The following is an 18,530-nucleotide window of genomic DNA, read 5'->3' as shown; positions in this document are numbered from 1 at the left end:
GACAGGTTTTAATGGCGCGGTAAGTAATGCCAGAGTTTTTCTTTTTGACTACTATGTATTTGGTCATACGCTTGCACATCATAAATACTGCCTTTTTTTGTACAAAAAATCTACATTTAACAGTTCAAGCAAAGTGGATCTGATTTAATGAAAATGCTTACCTACTGTGTGTTTAAAGATGCTGTTGAACTATGTGGACCCTGAAAAAAAAGCTTTGAAAAAAAAATATGAACAAAAAAACCCTCAAAACATAACAAAGAGAAGGCTACTACTGTACATTTTGTTATACGTATAAACTGATCAGAAAAAGGAAGCAAATAAGCGTGAAAAAATGTATAAATAAAACATATACCGGTACTTTATTGATACAAATAGACACTCCTAAAAACACCAATAAAAATAGGGACAAGTATCGCTAAGTAAACGCGGCACCAGGGATACAGTGTAACCCCCACAACTAGGTTGAATACCAACACGCAAAGTAGTGGCCTGCTAGAAATATGGGACTCCTGCAAGTAAAGGTGCTTTCTATCTGAGGATGGAGATAAGGTTGGGGTCTGATCATAGACATAGTGCTGACAGTAAAAAATACTTACAAACGTTTTTCAGCCTAGTGGACATAGGTGAACATAAATCAGATGTAAGAAAAATGGCGACTCCATGCACCTAAACTCTGCCGTGTGTATAAAGCTTTCTGAATTTAGCTCATAATGGCAGTCACAACGCTATGATGTAGCCATCGTCCTGCGAATACTCCTGGTGCCCATTGGAACCCAACTGATCCCTTTAACTTATAATAGGGTACACTGAGGTTTCATGAAATTTCCATCATTTTGATGGGAAGAATAGCTCTACATGGTGCGGAGCCTCTAACAGCGGTGTGAACAGTCTCGGTATATTTTCTGTTAACATGCTTCACATCTTTGTAGTTAATAATTGCTCCTTTAAAATTTCTAGTAATGGCTTAGCAGAAAGCAAAGCTTATAATAGACTTGTAAAGTTAAGAAAATAAAGTAAATCTGTGAATATAACACATTTGGAGCAAATTGTTTGTGATAAGAAATGCACTAGACTAAAATAGATGTTGTGATTTTAAAAGAAACTTGTCGCACAAGCAATGAAAAGTCATTTTAACAGATTATTACCCATTATTAAGGAATCAATAGGATATTTTCTGATAAATCATAATAGAGTGCCTATGTACAGTCAGGCTGGCCACAAATGGGAGACAAAGGCTGACCGAAAACACAGCTTTCAATGGTTTTTACAATAATTGTTGGCCATTGTTGACCTTGCTCTTACCTATGAATGACTGATAAATAACATGCCTGCCTGAATTTTGATCTGGAGTGTTTTTAGCCAGTGTTCAGTAGTAACTTGAGCTTTATACGCAACTATATTTAATGGCACATCAATATTGTGCTGTTTGGTTAATAGTCCGCTATATTTATGAGCCCACTAACAGATGATCATGGTCCTGATTTGTCTTTCAGTGGGGCTATCAGAGAATGTGATGAAAGTTCTGCTTTAATCAATGACTAGACATTATAAAATGGCGGATTTATTTTTTTCCCTCAATTTTTTACTGCATCTTCAAAATTGTCCTGTTTTGCAAACACTACGAAACAAGTTTATTACTCAGCCCTTTTAAATGCAAGACGAGTTTGTGAGCCAGTTTTCTTTTACATTCCAGAAACTCATTAGGAACTTCTGTCCGTAACACAGAACTGTTCTACAGCCAAGTTGGTTCAGAGGCCAAAACAGTTGAACTTAAACTAATTTTGTGGTGCTGAAAATGAATAAGATGCTTACATTTGCTGATTGACTCTACTTTTCAAGATCCAAAAGGACATTGTAATTATGACACCTTTCATGCAGGCGTATAGAAAAATTGCGTCATTTTTATTTCATCATTATTATTGCATTGTTAGTAGCTCATCTATTACACTACCTATTTACCATATATACTCGCCGAGTATATAAGCCGAGTTTTTCAGCACATTTTTTGTGCAGAAAACGCCCCCCCCCCCCCACTCGGCTTATACTCGAGTCATTGTCCCAGAAGATAGAGGGGGAGCGTCAGAGTTGGAGCAGCGGGCACAGGAGGCAGGAGCTGGCTGCTGCGGCTAACTCCTGTGCCCGGTGCTAAAAAGAAATGAATATTCACTGTGCTGTCAGTGAATATTCATTTCTCTGTAATAGTGTGCACAGTGTCCACCACAGAAGCGGGGTGATCACGTGTGCCCACTACTTAAGAGAAATTAATATTCGCCTCTCTCCACTCCCATGGGCATGGGAGAGGTGAATATTCATTCTCTTACATAGCGCAGACACGTGACACTGTGCGCATTACTTAATAGCAATAGATACTCACTGCCCTCCACGCACATAGTCCCGGCGTGTAGACCAGTGAGTATTCCGGCAGCTGTCCTCTGCTTGCAAGCAGCGCATGACATCCCTGCCACTCACTGCTTACAAGCATAAATCAGCTGTTGGCACCGGAACAATACGCTGCGAGGGAGCGCAGGAAGGGTAAGTAGGATGTTTTTTTTTTATGCTTTTTTGATTAGAGCCATGCATACCAGGATAGAGATGAGGGTACAATGCATACAAGGAGAGGGATGAGGAGCCATGCATACCAGGATGGGGATGAGGAACCATGCATACCAGGATAGGGATGAGTAACCATGCAAACCAGAATGGGAATGAGGAACCTGTTATGTTTGCTAATGACAGGTGTTATGAAGGCAATCCAGAAACACAGTGTGCTTAGCGATCAGAGCGCACACAGTGATCTGACAAATACCCAAAAATACAAGAACGAGCTCTGAGACGTGGAAACTCTGTAGACTGCACACCTGATCCTATCCTAAACACAACTAAAAGCGGCTGTGGATTGCGCCTAACAACTACCTAGGCAACTTGGCACAGCCTAAGAAACTAGCTAGCCTGAAGATAGAAAAATAGGCCTGACTTGCCCCAGAGAAATTCCCCAAAGGAAAAGGCAGCCCCCCACATATAATGACTGTGAGTAAGATGAAAAGACAAAACGTAGGGATGAAATAGATTAAGCAAAGTGGGGCCCGATATTCTAGGACAGAGCGAGGACAGTAAAGCGAACTTTGCAGTCTACAAAAAACCCTAAAGCAAAACCACGCAAAGGGGGCAAAAAAAAACCACCGTGCCGAACTAACGGCACGGCGGTACACCCTTTGCGTCTCAGAGCTTCCAGCAAAACAAAAGACAAGCTGGACAGAAAAAAAAGCAACAAAAAAAAGCAAAAAGCACTTAGCTATACAGAGCAGCAGGTCACAGGAACAATCAGGAGAAGCTCAGATCCAACACTGAAACATTGACAAGGAGCAAGGATAGCAGCATCAGGCGGAGTTAAGTAATGAAGCAGTTAACGAGCTCACCAGAACACCTGAGGGAGGAAGCTCAGAAGCTGCAGTACCACTTGTGACCACAGGAGTGAATTCAGCCACAGAATTCACAACAGTACCCCCCCTTGAGGAGGGGTCACCGAACCCTCACCAGAGCCCCCAGGCCGACCAGGATGAGCCGCATGAAAGGCACGAACAAGATCGGAAGCATGAACATCAGAGGCAAAAACCCAGGAATTATCTTCCTGAGCATAACCCTTCCATTTAACCAGATACTGGAGTTTCCGTCTAGAAACACGAGAATCCAAAATCTTCTCCACAATATACTCCAATTCCCCCTCCACCAAAACCGGGGCAGGAGGCTCAACAGATGGAACCATAGGTGCCACGTATCTCCGCAACAACGACCTATGGAATACATTATGTATGGAAAAGGAGTCTGGAAGGGTCAAACGAAAAGACACAGGATTGAGAACCTCAGAAATCCTATACGGACCAATAAAACGAGGTTTAAATTTAGGAGAGGAAACCTTCATAGGAATATGACGAGAAGATAACCAAACCAGATCCCCAACACGAAGTCGGGGACCCACACGGCGTCTGCGATTAGCGAAAAGTTGAGCTTTCTCCTGGGACAAGATCAAATTGTCCACTACCTGAGTCCAGATCTGCTGCAACCTATCCACCACAGAATCCACACCAGGACAGTCCGAAGACTCAACCTGTCCTGAAGAGAAACGAGGATGGAACCCAGAATTGCAAAAAAATGGAGAAACCAAGGTAGCCGAGCTGGCCCGATTATTAAGGGCGAACTCAGCCAACGGCAAAAAGGACACCCAATCATCCTGGTCAGCAGAAACAAAACATCTCAGATATGTTTCCAAGGTCTGATTGGTTCGTTCGGTCTGGCCATTAGTCTGAGGATGGAAAGCCGAGGAAAAGGATAGGTCAATGCCCATCCTACCACAAAAGGCTCGCCAAAACCTTGAAACAAACTGGGAACCTCTGTCAGAAACAATATTCTCAGGAATGCCATGCAACCGAACCACATGCTGAAAGAACAAAGGTACCAAATCAGAGGAGGAAGGCAATTTAGCCAAGGGCACCAGATGGACCATTTTAGAAAAGCGATCACAGACCACCCAAATGACTGACATCTTTTGAGAAACGGGAAGGTCAGAAATGAAATCCATCGAAATATGTGTCCAAGGCCTCCAAGGGCAAAAGCAACCCACTGGCACGAGAACAGCAGGGCTTAGCCCTAGCACAAATCCCACAGGACTGCACAAAAGTACGTACATCCCGTGACAGAGATGGCCACCAGAAGGATCTAGCCACTAACTCTCTGGTACCAAAGATTCCAGGATGACCAGCCAACACCGAACAATGAAGTTCAGAGATAAGTTTATTAGTCCACCTATCAGGGACGAACAGTTTCTCTGCTGGACAACGATCAGGTTTATTCACCTGAAATTTTTGCAGCACCCGCCGCAAATCAGGGGAGATGGCAGACACAATGACTCCTTCCTTGAGGATACCCGCTGGCTCAGATAAACCCGGAGAGTCGGGCACAAAACTCCTAGACAGAGCATCCGCCTTCACATTTTTAGAGCCCGGAAGGTACGAAATCACAAAGTCGAAGCGGGCAAAAAATAACGACCAACGGGCCTGTCTAGGATTCAAGCGCTTGGCAGACTCGAGATAAGTCAAGTTCTTATGATCAGTCAATACCACCACGCGATGCTTAGCTCCTTCAAGCCAATGACGCCACTCCTCGAATGCCCACTTCATGGCCAGCAACTCTCGATTGCCCACATCATAATTACGCTCAGCGGGCGAAAACTTCCTGGAAAAGAAAGCACATGGTTTCATCACTGAGCAATCAGAACCTCTCTGTGACAAAACCGCCCCTGCTCCAATCTCAGAAGCATCAACCTCGACCTGGAACGGAAGAGAAACATCTGGCTGACACAACACAGGGGCAGAACAAAAACGACGCTTCAACTCCTGAAAAGCTTCCACAGCAGCAGAAGACCAATTAACCAAATCAGCACCCTTCTTGGTCAAATCGGTCAATGGTTTGGCAATGCTAGAAAAATTACAGATGAAGCGACGATAAAAATTAGCAAAGCCCAGGAACTTTTGCAGACTTTTCAGAGATGTCGGCTGAATCCAATCCTGGATGGCTTGGACCTTAACTGGATCCATCTCGATAGTAGAAGGGGTAAAGATGAACCCCAAAAATGAAACTTTCTGCACACCGAAGAGACACTTTGATCCCTTCACAAACAAAGAGTTAGCACGCAGGACCTGAAAAACCATTCTGACCTGCTTCACATGAGACTCCCAATCATCTGAGAAGATCAAAATGTCATCCAAGTAAACAATCAGGAATTTATCCAGATACTCACGGAAGATGTCATGCATAAAAGACTGAAACACAGATGGAGCATTGGCAAGTCCGAACGGCATCACTAGATACTCAAAATGACCCTCGGGCGTATTGAATGCAGTTTTCCATTCATCTCCTTGCCTGATTCTCACCAGATTATACGCACCACGAAGATCTATCTTAGTGAACCAACTAGCCCCCTTAATCCGAGCAAACAAGTCAGATAACAATGGCAAGGGATACTGAAATTTAACAGTGATGTTATTAAGAAGGCGGTAATCAATACACGGTCTCAGCGAACCATCCTTCTTGGCTACAAAGAAGAACCCTGCTCCCAGTGGTGATGACGATGGGCGAATATGTCCCTTCTCCAGGGATTCCTTCACATAACTGCGCATAGCGGCGTGTTCGGGCACGGATAAATTAAATAATCGACCTTTAGGGAATTTACTACCAGGAATCAAATTGATAGCACAATCACAATCCCTATGCGGAGGTAGAGCATCGGACTTGGGCTCTTCAAATACATCCTGATAATCAGACAAGAACTCTGGGACCTCAGAAGGGGTGGATGACGAAATCGACAAAAATGGAACATCACCATGTACCCCCTGACAACCCCAGCTGGATACCGACATGGAATTCCAATCCAATACTGGATTATGGGTTTGTAGCCATGGCAACCCCAACACGACCACATCATGCAGATTATGCAACACCAGAAAGCGAATAACTTCCTGATGTGCAGGAGCCATGCACATGGTCAGCTGGGGCCAGTATTGAGGTTTATTCTTGGCCAAAGGTGTAGCATCAATTCCTCTCAATGGAATAGGACACCGCAAAGGCTCCAAGAAAAACCCACAACGTTTAGCATAATCCAAATCCATCAGATTCAGGGCAGCGCCCGAATCCACAAAGGCCATGACAGAAAACGACGACAAAGAGCATATCAAGGTAATGGACAGAAGGAATTTGGACTGTACAGTACCAATGACGGCAGACCTAGCGGACCGCTTAGTGCGCTTAGGACAATCAGAAATAGCATGAGTGGAATCACCACAGTAGAAACACAGACCATTCAGACGTCTGTATTCCTGCCGTTTAACTCCAGTCATAGTCCTATCGCACTGCATAGGCTCAGGTTTAACCTCAGGCAGTACCGCCAAATGGTGCACAGATTTGCGCTCGCGCAAGCGTCGACCGATCTGAATGGCCAAAGACAAAGACTCATTCAAACCAGCAGGCATAGGAAATCCCACCATGACATCCTTAAGAGCCTCAGAGAGACCCTTTCTGAACAAAGCTGCCAGCGCAGATTCATTCCACTGAGTGAGTACTGACCATTTCCTAAATTTCTGACAATATACTTCTATATCATCCTGACCCTGGCACAAAGCCAGCAAATTTTTCTCAGCCTGATCCACTGAATTAGGCTCATCGTACAGCAATCCGAGCGCCAGGAAAAACGCATCGACACTACTCAATGCAGGGTCTCCTGGCGCAAGAGAAAATGCCCAGTCTTGAGGGTCGCCGCGCAAAAAAGAAATAATAATCAAAACCTGTTGAATAGGATTACCAGAAGAATGAGGTTTCAAGGCCAGAAATAGCTTACAATTATTTTTGAAACTTAGAAACTTAGTTCTATCTCCAAAAAACAAATCAGGAATAGGAATTCTTGGTTCTAACATAGATTTCTGATCAATAGTATCTTGAATTTTTTGTACATTTATAACGAGATTATCCATTGAAGAGCACAGACCCTGAATATCCATGTCCACACCTGTGTCCAGAATCACCCAAATGTCTAGGGGGAAAAAAAAAAAAAAGTGAACACAGAGCAGAAAAAAAAAAAAAAAAAAATGATGTCAGAACTTTTTCTTTCCCTCTATTGAGAATCATTAGTTAGGCTCCTTGTACTGTTATGTTTGCTAATGACAGGTGTTATGAAGGCAATCCAGAAACACAGTGTGCTTAGCGATCAGAGCGCACACAGTGATCTGACAAATACCCAAAAATACAAGAACGAGCTCTGAGACGTGGAAACTCTGTAGACTGCACACCTGATCCTATCCTAAACACAACTAAAAGCGGCTGTGGATTGCGCCTAACAACTACCTAGGCAACTCGGCACATCCTAAGAAACTAGCTAGCCTGAAGATAGAAAAATAGGCCTGACTTGCCCCAGAGAAATTCCCCAAAGGAAAAGGCAGCCCCCCACATATAATGACTGTGAGTAAGATGAAAAGACAAAACGTAGGGATGAAATAGATTAAGCAAAGTGGGGCCCGATATTCTAGGACAGAGCGAGGACAGTAAAGCGAACTTTGCAGTCTACAAAAAATCCTAAAGCAAAACCACGCAAAGGGGGCAAAAAAAACCCACCGTGCCGAACTAACGGCACGGCGGTACACCCTTTGCGTCTCAGAGCTTCCAGCAAAACAAAAGACAAGCTGGACAGAAAAAAAAGCAACAAAAAAAAGCAAAAAGCACTTAGCTATACAGAGCAGCAGGTCACAGGAACAATCAGGAGAAGCTCAGATCCAACACTGAAACATTGACAAGGAGCAAGGATAGCAGCATCAGGCGGAGTTAAGTAATGAAGCAGTTAACGAGCTCACCAGAACACCTGAGGGAGGAAGCTCAGAAGCTGCAGTACCACTTGTGACCACAGGAGTGAATTCAGCCACAGAATTCACAACAGGAACCATGCATACCAGGATGGGGAAGAGGAGACCATGCTTACCAGGATAGGGATGAGTAGGCCATGCATACCAGGATAGGGATGAAGAACCATGCAAGCCAGGATGGGGATGAGAGGGGCCATGCATACCAGGATGGGGATGAGGGGGCCGTGCGTACCAGGATGGGGATGAGGAGGCCATGCATATCAGGATGGGGATGAGAAGGCCGTGCATACCAGGGTGGGGATGAAGAGGAAATGCATACCAGGATGGGGATGAGAGGGCCATGTATACAAGGATAGGGATGAGGAGGCCGTGTATACCAGGATAGCGATGAGGAACCATGCATACCAGAATAGGGATGAGGAACCATGCATACCAAGATAGGGATGAGGAACCATGCATACCAGGATAGGGATGAGGAACCATACATACCCGGATAGGGATGAGGAACCATGCATACTAGGATGGGGATGAGGAGACCGTGCATACCAGGATGGGAATGAGAGGACAATGCATACCCAACTTATACTCGAGTCAGTAAGTTTTCCCAGTTTTTCGTGGCAAAATTAGGTGCCACGGCTTATACTCAGGTCAACTTACATCAGAGTATATATGGTAGTTTATTGAGCTTTTAGTATTCACTCATCTTAGGGTGACCAATCATAAAATGCCAGCTCAGCTGATATGAAGTGTTTTTTATGCTTTTTTATGTAAATTTTCAGCTTTGTTTAACAGTACCAGAAAAGTCTATGAGATTTTCAGAAATCTCATGCACACAGCTTGTTTTTTTTTGCCATCAGGATTTTGTGCTTTGCATTTTTTTTGTAAAATGGAGCATGTCACTTCTTTCAGAGTTTTATCACCCATTGAAAGTAATGGGTTGTGAAAAAACGCACCAAAAAATGCAGGTATCAGGTTTTGCTGCATTTTTTTGTGCCAAAACCTTCTATAGAATAGAATGCAAGAAAACATCGCTTAGAGACTCGGCCGAGACTCACCAATGCAAGCCTATGGGTGCGAGAAAAAAATTGCACAGCATTCGGACCATGTGAGTGCTGTCCGATTTTTACGCATTGGTGTCCTTTGAAAAACCGACAATTCATCTGCCACATACAGTAAAATCACAGAGTGACAGGTTAGAATAGAATAGATAGAATAGATATATACACATGGAATACATAAATATATAGATGTCAGTGACACACACATACAGTATGTATATATATGTATATATATATTAGATGGATAGATAGATAGATAGATAGATAGATAGATAGATAGATAGATAGATAGATAGAAAAAAAGCCAGCATTTCAGCAGCCGTGTAGTGTAAAATCACAGTGACAAATATAATTAGTACAGTGTGTGTGCAGCTTAGGGTACATGTATTTATTTAATAAAAGATTATTGAAAGAATGACACAGACTCCTTTAATAAATCTTAATTAAACCAAACTTACGACCTCACCCATTCCACCGATGCCATTGTCTTCTGAAAAAGAGTTAAAAAAACAAACAACAATATTCCTCACCTTTCCACAGAGATGATAACACATTTGTCCTACGACAGGTCTAGCTCTGCTACATCTAGATAGCAGGCTGCATGGTTGCATGATGCAACCATACAGCTTGCCATCCAGCAGAGACAGTGAGCAGCATGTGCTAAGTGTCTCCCTGTGAACTCCTATTCCCTGTCTGACAGCACAGTGAGTATGAGAAAGTTCTCCTGCTCATGGTGCTGTCAGACAGGTCCTGTGAGTTCACAGCCAATGAACTCACTTCACCTAACTGACGTCAGCGGGAGCGTTGTGCACTTTTTTTGCAATTTCACCGCACTTGGAATTTTTTCCCGTTTTCCAGTGCATGATATGTTAAAAGCAATGATGACGTTCAAAAGTAAAATTTGTCCAGCAAGTCCTCACATGGATATATTGACTGAAAAATCAAAAAGTTATAGCTTTTGGAAGAATGGAAGCAAAAACTGAAATTCAAAAACTGAAATACCCCTCATCATTAAGGGATTAACAAAGCGATTTTTTTACATATACGAAGAAGTCACTTTTGCATCACAAAGGTGAAACTTGGCTACCATGATAAGGAAAGCCTACAACCTGTATTTTGGCACACTACCAATTGCTATTTCTGCATGGTTCCCCCATTAGTAAAATAATTTCAAGGAAGAAGAAGTGGACTATATAGTATCCAAACATTCCATATTCTGCAAAAACCTATGTTATAGCTCTGTCAAAGTCATGATGTAGCCCCAGCGTTACAGCAGGAAAGTGTAAACAGATGTCCTCTATACCAAACTATAAATAAATAAAATGGTTGTAGGCCATTATGGACTAGAAGTCATATTCTATTGTCAGATGTGAAGATACAGTTGAATGGTAAAGTGGATCTGTCATCAGATTGCATAACGCAAACTGATACTGTACATTATTAATTAGATCCCTTAGACATGATGCACTTACTTTGAAAATCCATGTCAGAATGGTTGTACCCTGGCAAGCAAAAGCGTAACAATGTTTTAAACTTTTGACTTTCAGGCTCTATATCTCACCATCCACTATTGCTTCTGACGTGAGACTACCATCATTTTATAGACAATCATCTTGGTTATCTCATGCAACTATTTAGCATATGATTAGTTATGCAGATTTTTGTCATGTCACTGCATTTCATACTGTTTTGCTCCTGGTGGTGGAAAAATCTTTTTCTTCCTGTAAAATACAAAATCCACCCTTTTTCACTTTCTGTAATAGCTCAGTGTGTTATCTGGTAGAGTCCAGATCTGGTAGGGCAGCACAGCGATTCAGTGGTTAGCAAAGCAGTTTTACAGCGCTGGGGTTCTGGCTTCAAATCCCACCAAGGATAACATCTGCAAGGAGTTTGTATGTTTGCGTGGGCTTCCTCTGGGTACTCCGGTTTCTTTCCACACTGCAAAGACATACTGATAGGGAATTTACAGTTGTGCTTAAAAGTTTACATACCCCGGCAGAATTTTTGCTTTCTTGGCCTTTTTTCAGAGAATTTGAATGATAACACCAAAACTTTTTCTCCACTCATGGTTAGTGGTTGGGTGAAGGCATTTATTGTCAAACTACTGTGTTTTCTCTTTTTAAATCATAATGACAGTGCAAAACATCAAAATGACCCTGATCAAAAGTTTGCATACCCCATTTCTTAATACCGTGTATTGTCCCCTCTAACATCAATGACAGCTTGAAGTCTTTTGTGGTAGTTGTGGATGAGGTTCTTTATTTTCTCAGATGGTTAACCTGCCCACTCTTCTTGGCAAAAAGCCTCCAGTTCCTGTAAATTCCTGGTCTGTCTAGCATGAACTGAGCACTTGAGATCTCCCCAGAGTGGCTTAATCATAGGCCTTGTTGACCTCTCTCCAAATGTTCTGTATATTGCTGCTGCTAAGTGCCTGAATACTAGACAAGCACGGTGGGCTCTCTTTTTCACTTGGTTTGATTTCTCTGTGACATGTCTGTCTGGTATAAGAATGCCTTATCACTTAGTTTCATGTTGGAGTTGAGGGACAAAAATCTAGTCAAAATAGTGGATGGAGGCACTGGAGGGCTTGTCACCTGGCAAGTTTTTTGCACCTTCCATGCTTCAAACTGATCTTCTTAACAAAATACATGACTCGGTGCTGGCTGGACATCCTGATTCTTCTGCCACATGGAGAGCTGTCTTCAGGTCCTTTGGGTGGCAGAACACTCAAAAAGATGTGGATGAGTATGTCCATAAGTTCTGGATTTGCGCCAGATCTAAAGCTTCATGTTAGGCAACGGCAGGGTTTCTTTTGCCTAACAAGGTTGCTTCTCAACCTTTGACTCATTTGTATATTATTTCCAATAGAGGGGTTCAGTTTGTGATTAGTTTTTGGTGTAGGTTTTGTGGTAAGTTGGAAATTAAGCTTTTGCTTTCCCCAGGTTATGATCTTGAGACTAATGGTCAGATAGAGAGAACGAACCAGGAATTGGAACAATATTTAATATGCTTTGTGTCATCTAATCAAAAGGATTGGGTGGATTTTCTTCCTCTGGCTAAATTTGCACTCAGTAACCGCACCTCTACTGCTACCAGTACCTTTGCTTTATTTGTTGTAGGGGTTTCCATACAGTTTTCGGGGGAATCTTATGGTTTACAGTCTGCGGTTCAAGAGGAGGAAATATATTTTTCGTGTTTATTTAAGGTTCGGGGAGAGGTAAAAAGAGGCCTTTTGATAACTTGTGATTAGAGTAAGAGAACTGCCAACTGCAAAAAAAGAGGGCCCCTGTCTTTAGGGTGGGAGATTTTGTCTGGTTATCTTCTAAAAATCTCTATCTTAAAGTTCCATTCAGAAAATGTGGTCCTCAATTTGTTGGACCATATAATATAATCAAGACCATTAATCCGGTGATAGATAAACTCCATGCATGAAGGATTAATAATTCCTTACATGTCTCGCTTCTTAAAAAGTTGGAAGGGATGCCAGGTCCTCAGGACAGTATTGAGGTAGACTTGCAGGAGGACAAGGAGTATGAAGTGGAACAAGTCTTTCAATCCAGAAGTGTCAGATGGCGACTTCAGTTTCTTGTCAAGTGGCAGGGTTTTGGTCTTGAGGATAACTCCTGGGTGGATGCTAAAGACCAACATGCTGATCATCTAGTGAGGGAGTTCTATCTGCATTGTCAACAATTGGGGATCTCGGTGAGTCCGGAGGCCACTACTCGAAGGTGGGGTTTTCTCTTGCTCATGGGTTCGAACCCTTGATTCTGTGTTCTGTTGTTGACGTCTCTCTGCTGAGCTACAGCAGATTCACCTTTTCTTTGGGTGTTTTAGTTCTGTTGTCTTTGCTTCTATTGGTTTTGGTTAACAGGTGTTTTTGTTTTACTCTCTTTGTCTGTCCAATCACCTTTCGGGTGCATTCCACATGTGCTCACAAAAGCCAGTTTATTCTGAAAGTAATATTCCTTTAAAGTATGGTTACTCTTTAAAAAGAGAAACATTTACAAAGGATCATACACTAATTCTTAGATGCCTTTTCAAAGTAACACCAGCCTCATCGGGTCTAAGAGATCTGTTTAATAAATCCAGTTTTTATTGTCAAATCTGGTGACAGATATGCTTTAAATGGTAACCAAAATTGTAAACTTTATTGAGAGGACCAAGTCCTGAGCCGCCCAACAATCACTTCAACCAAAGGGCAGAAGCACCCAGATTAACCTTGTGCAGGAGCAGAACTGGGTACAGTAACATTTCTATTGAGTCCATACACTGCTCTGTTTGCAGTTGAAGATCAGGTGGAAACTTCTGCCCATTGGATTGGACCCCCACCAATTCATCATATTAAGAAACATGTTCATGTTTATTTACCCTTTCAGAAGTGACAAATAATATTCATAACTTTTTCTTATCCTTCTGAAAAGAAACCAACAATGTCAGGACCAGAGGAGAGACAAAACAGAGAACAACAGTATAAAAGCACTGTTTCAAAGCTACCTGCCATAAAAAAGGACAAAGACATTTTAAGTAACAAGACTGCATACAACCCACATCAAACACACAAACTAATCACAGGTAAATTGCTGTGTGGATCAATGGTAAATATGAAAGTCAGAAGTGGATATTTTACCTTTGTGTTGCCTTCCGCTTATTTTAAATGCAAAAGAAAACAATGCCAATAGTCTCCTAATAGTGTAATAATACTTGTGACAAGAGCACTTGTAGCATATGATGGTCAGATTCTGACAATTCATTAATTGGTTTCTGGGTTGTGTGTTTCTCGTGTGTTACTCCATTACATCTGTCTTCGATTTGATAACCTACTGTAAATTTGGCAGAATAAAAAGTAGGGGAATAGTAGAGGAATAGTAATAAATAGGGGACAGATGAATGACTGGGTCAGACTACACTTGAGTTTATTGGCAGGCTCTAACTAAAAACATGGCTTTGCATAAAAGCGGATTTACAATGCATGAGTATTGGGAAAGATCATTAGAAAACACACATATAGTCAGCTCACCTGAATGTAGGCTACTCCTCATCTGTTCCTGCACGGAAAGGTTTGAGCAAACGATCCACAGAAAAAAAGTAAGTTAAATCCAGCAGGGTTGAAGTTAAAACCAGTCTCTTTATTTCTTCATTAAAAATATGGTACCCCACTCCAAAATATGAAACATATGAATATTTCACAGCATGTCACGCAAAATTTCAAAGTATAGCAGAGTTATTCCGACGTGTTTCGATGCCCCCACATAGCCTCCTATATACAGTATGAGCCCCCACATAGAATCCTATATGCAGTATGAGCCCCCACATAGCCATCCATATACATCATAAGCTCAACATCTCATAGTAACATAGTAACATAGTAACATAGTTAGTAAGGCCGAAAAAAGACATTTGTCCATCCAGTTCAGCCTATATTCCATCATAATAAATACCCAGATCTACGTCCTTCTACAGAACCTAATAATTGTATGATACAATATTGTTCTGCTCCAGGAAGACATCCAGGCCTCTCTTGAACCCCTCGACTGAGTTCGCCATCACCACCTCCTCAGGCAAGCAATTCCAGATTCTCACTGCCCTAACAGTAAAGAATCCTCTTCTATGTTGGTGGAAAAACCTTCTCTCCTCCAGACGCAAAGAATGCCCCCTTGTGCCCGTCACCTTCCTTGGTATAAACAGATCCTCAGCGAGATATTTGTATTGTCCCCTTATATACTTATACATGGTTATTAGATCGCCCCTCATTCGTCTTTTTTCTAGACTAAATAATCCTAATTTCGCTAATCTATCTGGGTATTGTAGTTCTCCTCCCTATATGCAGCATGAGCCCACATAGCCTCCCATATACAGCGTGAGCCCCCATATAGCCTCCCATATACAGCGTGAGCACCCCATAGCTTCCATATATAGAGCATGAGAGCCACATAGCTTCCATATATACAGCATGAGCCCCACATAGCCTCCCATATACAGCGTAAGCCCCCACATAGCCTCCCATATACAGCATGAGCACCCCATAGCTTCCATATATAGAGCATGAGAGCCACATAGCCTCCCATATACAGCATGAGCCCCACGTAGCCTCCCATATACAGCGTAAGCCCCCACATAGCCTCCCATATACAGCATGAGCACCCCATAGCTTCCATATATAGAGCATGAGAGCCACATAGCCTCCCATATACAGCATGAGCCCCACGTAGCCTCCCATATACAACGTAAGACCCCACATAGCCTCCCATATACAGCATGAGCACCCCATAGCTTCCATATATAGAGCATGAGAGCCACATAGCCTCCCATATATAGCATGAGCCCCACATAGCTTCCCATATACAGCATGTGTCCCATATAGCCTCAAAAACCAGCTATAGTGTACTGTTTCAGGATCCACTATTTGATATACTCTCAGGACTAGTAGTAGTATAGCTTGGAGAGTCTCCCTTAATATAAAATATAAACATTATTTGAATAAAAGATAAAACAAATAGTTTTGGACACTACCAAAAGTGATACAAACTGCAATAAATGCATATAGTGCTAGTGCTTAAACCAGTGCTCAATAAAAAATGGTTTGGTCTCACCAATATGTTGAATGTTCTTTGTAGCAGGTTCACATTATACAGGAACAACGGATATATTCCTTTTATTCAAATAAAGGTTATACTTTATATTAAGGGAGACTCTCCAAGCTATACTCCTCCCATATAGCCTCCTATATACAGCATGAGCCCCACATAGCCTACCATATACAGCAGTGTTCCCCAACTCCGCTCCTCAAGAGCCACCAACAGGTCATGTTTTCAGGATTTCCTTAGTATTGCACCGGGCGATAATCGATAATTGCATCACCTAGACCAGGCAAGCATTCAATCACCTGTGCAATACCAAGGAAATCCTGAAAACATGACCTGTTGGTGGCTCTTGAGGACTGGAGATGGGGAACACTGATATACAGAGTGAGCCCCGCATAGCCTCCATATATACCGCGTGAACCCCACATAGCCTCCCATATAGAGCATGAGTCCCACATAGCCTCCCTTATACAGTGTAAGCCCCATACAGCCTCCCATATACAGCATTAGCCCCACATAGCCTCTCACATACAGTGTGAGCCCCACATAGCTTCCTTATAAACAGCATGAGGACCACATAGCCTCGCATTTACTACATGAGACACACATAGTCTCCTTATATACAGCATGAGCCCCACATAGCCTTTCATATACAGCTTGAGCCCCACATAGCCTCTCATATAAAGCATAAGCCCCACATAGCTTCACATACACAACGGGAGCCACACATAGCCTCCTATGTACATAAAAACACCCCATACACATGGCGGTATGGGCGGACAGGATGTGACCCGGGGGCCACTGTTTCATCCCTTCAACTGTATCGGCCCACGGGCCAAACTGGAACAGCCAGAGGGTTGGATTTGCCCAGGTCTGACCTAGTGAAACAGGCTGCCGATATCGTGACTAATGAGGAAAATACTCGTTCATCAAGTGAAATGATTGTTCTGAAACTGATTTAATAATTCTCATGAGCACTTCATCCTGTCCTAAACAGGACATGTGGTTCCGAGAACAATCGCAGTCTATGCAGACAGGACAAACTATTAGAGGTCCCTCAGTGCACATCTGAAGAGTGGACTGTCTGTCTAAGCAGGCTATTAAATGGCACTGGCTACCCGCAAACATCTTGTTGATCAGTGATCATACAACGCTGGGGTTGGCTGGTCTAAAGCCAGTCTAAGAGCAGTAGGTACTGCACTACCACACGGGAATTAAGATGAAATCAATGGGCTAGACAGAGCAATTGTCCAGATTCTCACTAATAGATGATTGTCTGCGAAAAATGGAGAATGTCCTCTATTAACTTCAGATGCCATAATATGAAATTTGAACATTGAAAACCAGACAACACTAATTGCATGACTGCAAGCTGCAGTTCTGGAGGACTTGTACAAAGTACCAGCATGTTAACAAGGTCAAGCACTGACAGTAAGTAAGGTATATCATATACATTTTGGATTCCATGGTGATAAATGGTCATTAAAATGAATTTTATGTGTTAAATTAGCCTCGGGCAAGTGACATGCTAGTGTTAAAGTTAAAGAACATGCATTACTGTTTCTAATTTGCTGGATGTGCAATGTGATTGCCCCAAGGATCTCTCAATGTAGTGACATATTAACATTGTTATCATTGAAGTTTTTGTACAATTTTTAAATTGCTAGTGTCACAACCCCGGATCACAGTGGAAAAGAAAAGATTACATGTTCAGCAGCTTTCTGCCAAGTCCAGAATTACATGTGCTGCTGGAGACACCGAGAGGAGTAAAAATGCACTTAAATTGCGGACAAAAGCTAAAGAGCCAAAAAGACCAGGTACGAATTTTACTGTTAATATGTCTAATTTATCACCACCATTTATGTTCACTTTTATGTCTTTTATGTGTCCTTCTTTCACTGACGCATGCCAGCTATTTTGGCTATTATTTCAGTGTGCAAAAACGCCACTCTTGATAAATCGAGGTCATAGACTAAAATGATTGAAAGCAGACTAAGAGGATTATTTCAGGATGATCTTCATTAGCAGACACTTTCCCAGGTCTGAGTCCATATGCTTTCATCTATAAAAGTAAATCTGTCACTTTTCCTACCTGCATGTAGCACTTTTAAAGAAAAGTCCGGCAATTCCTTTACATGGCCAGTCCGGTGCTTCGTTACTGACAAATCAGCATTCAAATTGATATGCAAATGAGGTTTAATATCTGAAGCCTCTATCATTCAAGTTCTATTCCCTGTCCAGTGCCACCTTCTCCTGCTTGAATGACAGCCTCTGTGCTGTGTAACTTCATGCAAAAGAGTCATCAGTCAAGCATAAGGAGGTGCACTGGGCAGGAAATAGAGCTGGAATGACAGAGGCTTCAGCGTTTGAATTGATTATTTAAAATAAACTCTGGAGGCATATTCACGGAGAGATCTATGTCCGGCCCATAGTCCTTAACAGCTCATTTACATATAAGAAAAACATGAATATCTCTGGAATAAGACATT

General features: G+C 42.3%; 1 protein-coding gene across 1 annotated transcript in view; it reads left to right on the top strand.

Annotated features, from left to right (window-relative positions):
- MARCHF10 (membrane associated ring-CH-type finger 10) overlaps positions 1 to 18,530 on the top strand; it is a 93,141-nt gene that overhangs the window by 44,629 nt on the left and 29,982 nt on the right. Inside the window, exons 4-5 of the mRNA XM_069751345.1 lie at positions 13,882 to 14,032; positions 17,709 to 17,858. Of these exons, the coding sequence (XP_069607446.1) occupies positions 13,882 to 14,032; positions 17,709 to 17,858 (301 nt within the window). The remainder of the gene's footprint in view (positions 1 to 13,881; positions 14,033 to 17,708; positions 17,859 to 18,530) is intronic.

Source organism: Ranitomeya imitator, chromosome 2 (assembly GCF_032444005.1).
Source record: "Ranitomeya imitator isolate aRanImi1 chromosome 2, aRanImi1.pri, whole genome shotgun sequence".
Lineage (NCBI taxonomy): Eukaryota > Metazoa > Chordata > Amphibia > Anura > Dendrobatidae > Ranitomeya > Ranitomeya imitator.
Note: the sequence above shows the minus strand (reverse complement) of the source record. Positions and strands in the feature narration are given on the sequence as shown.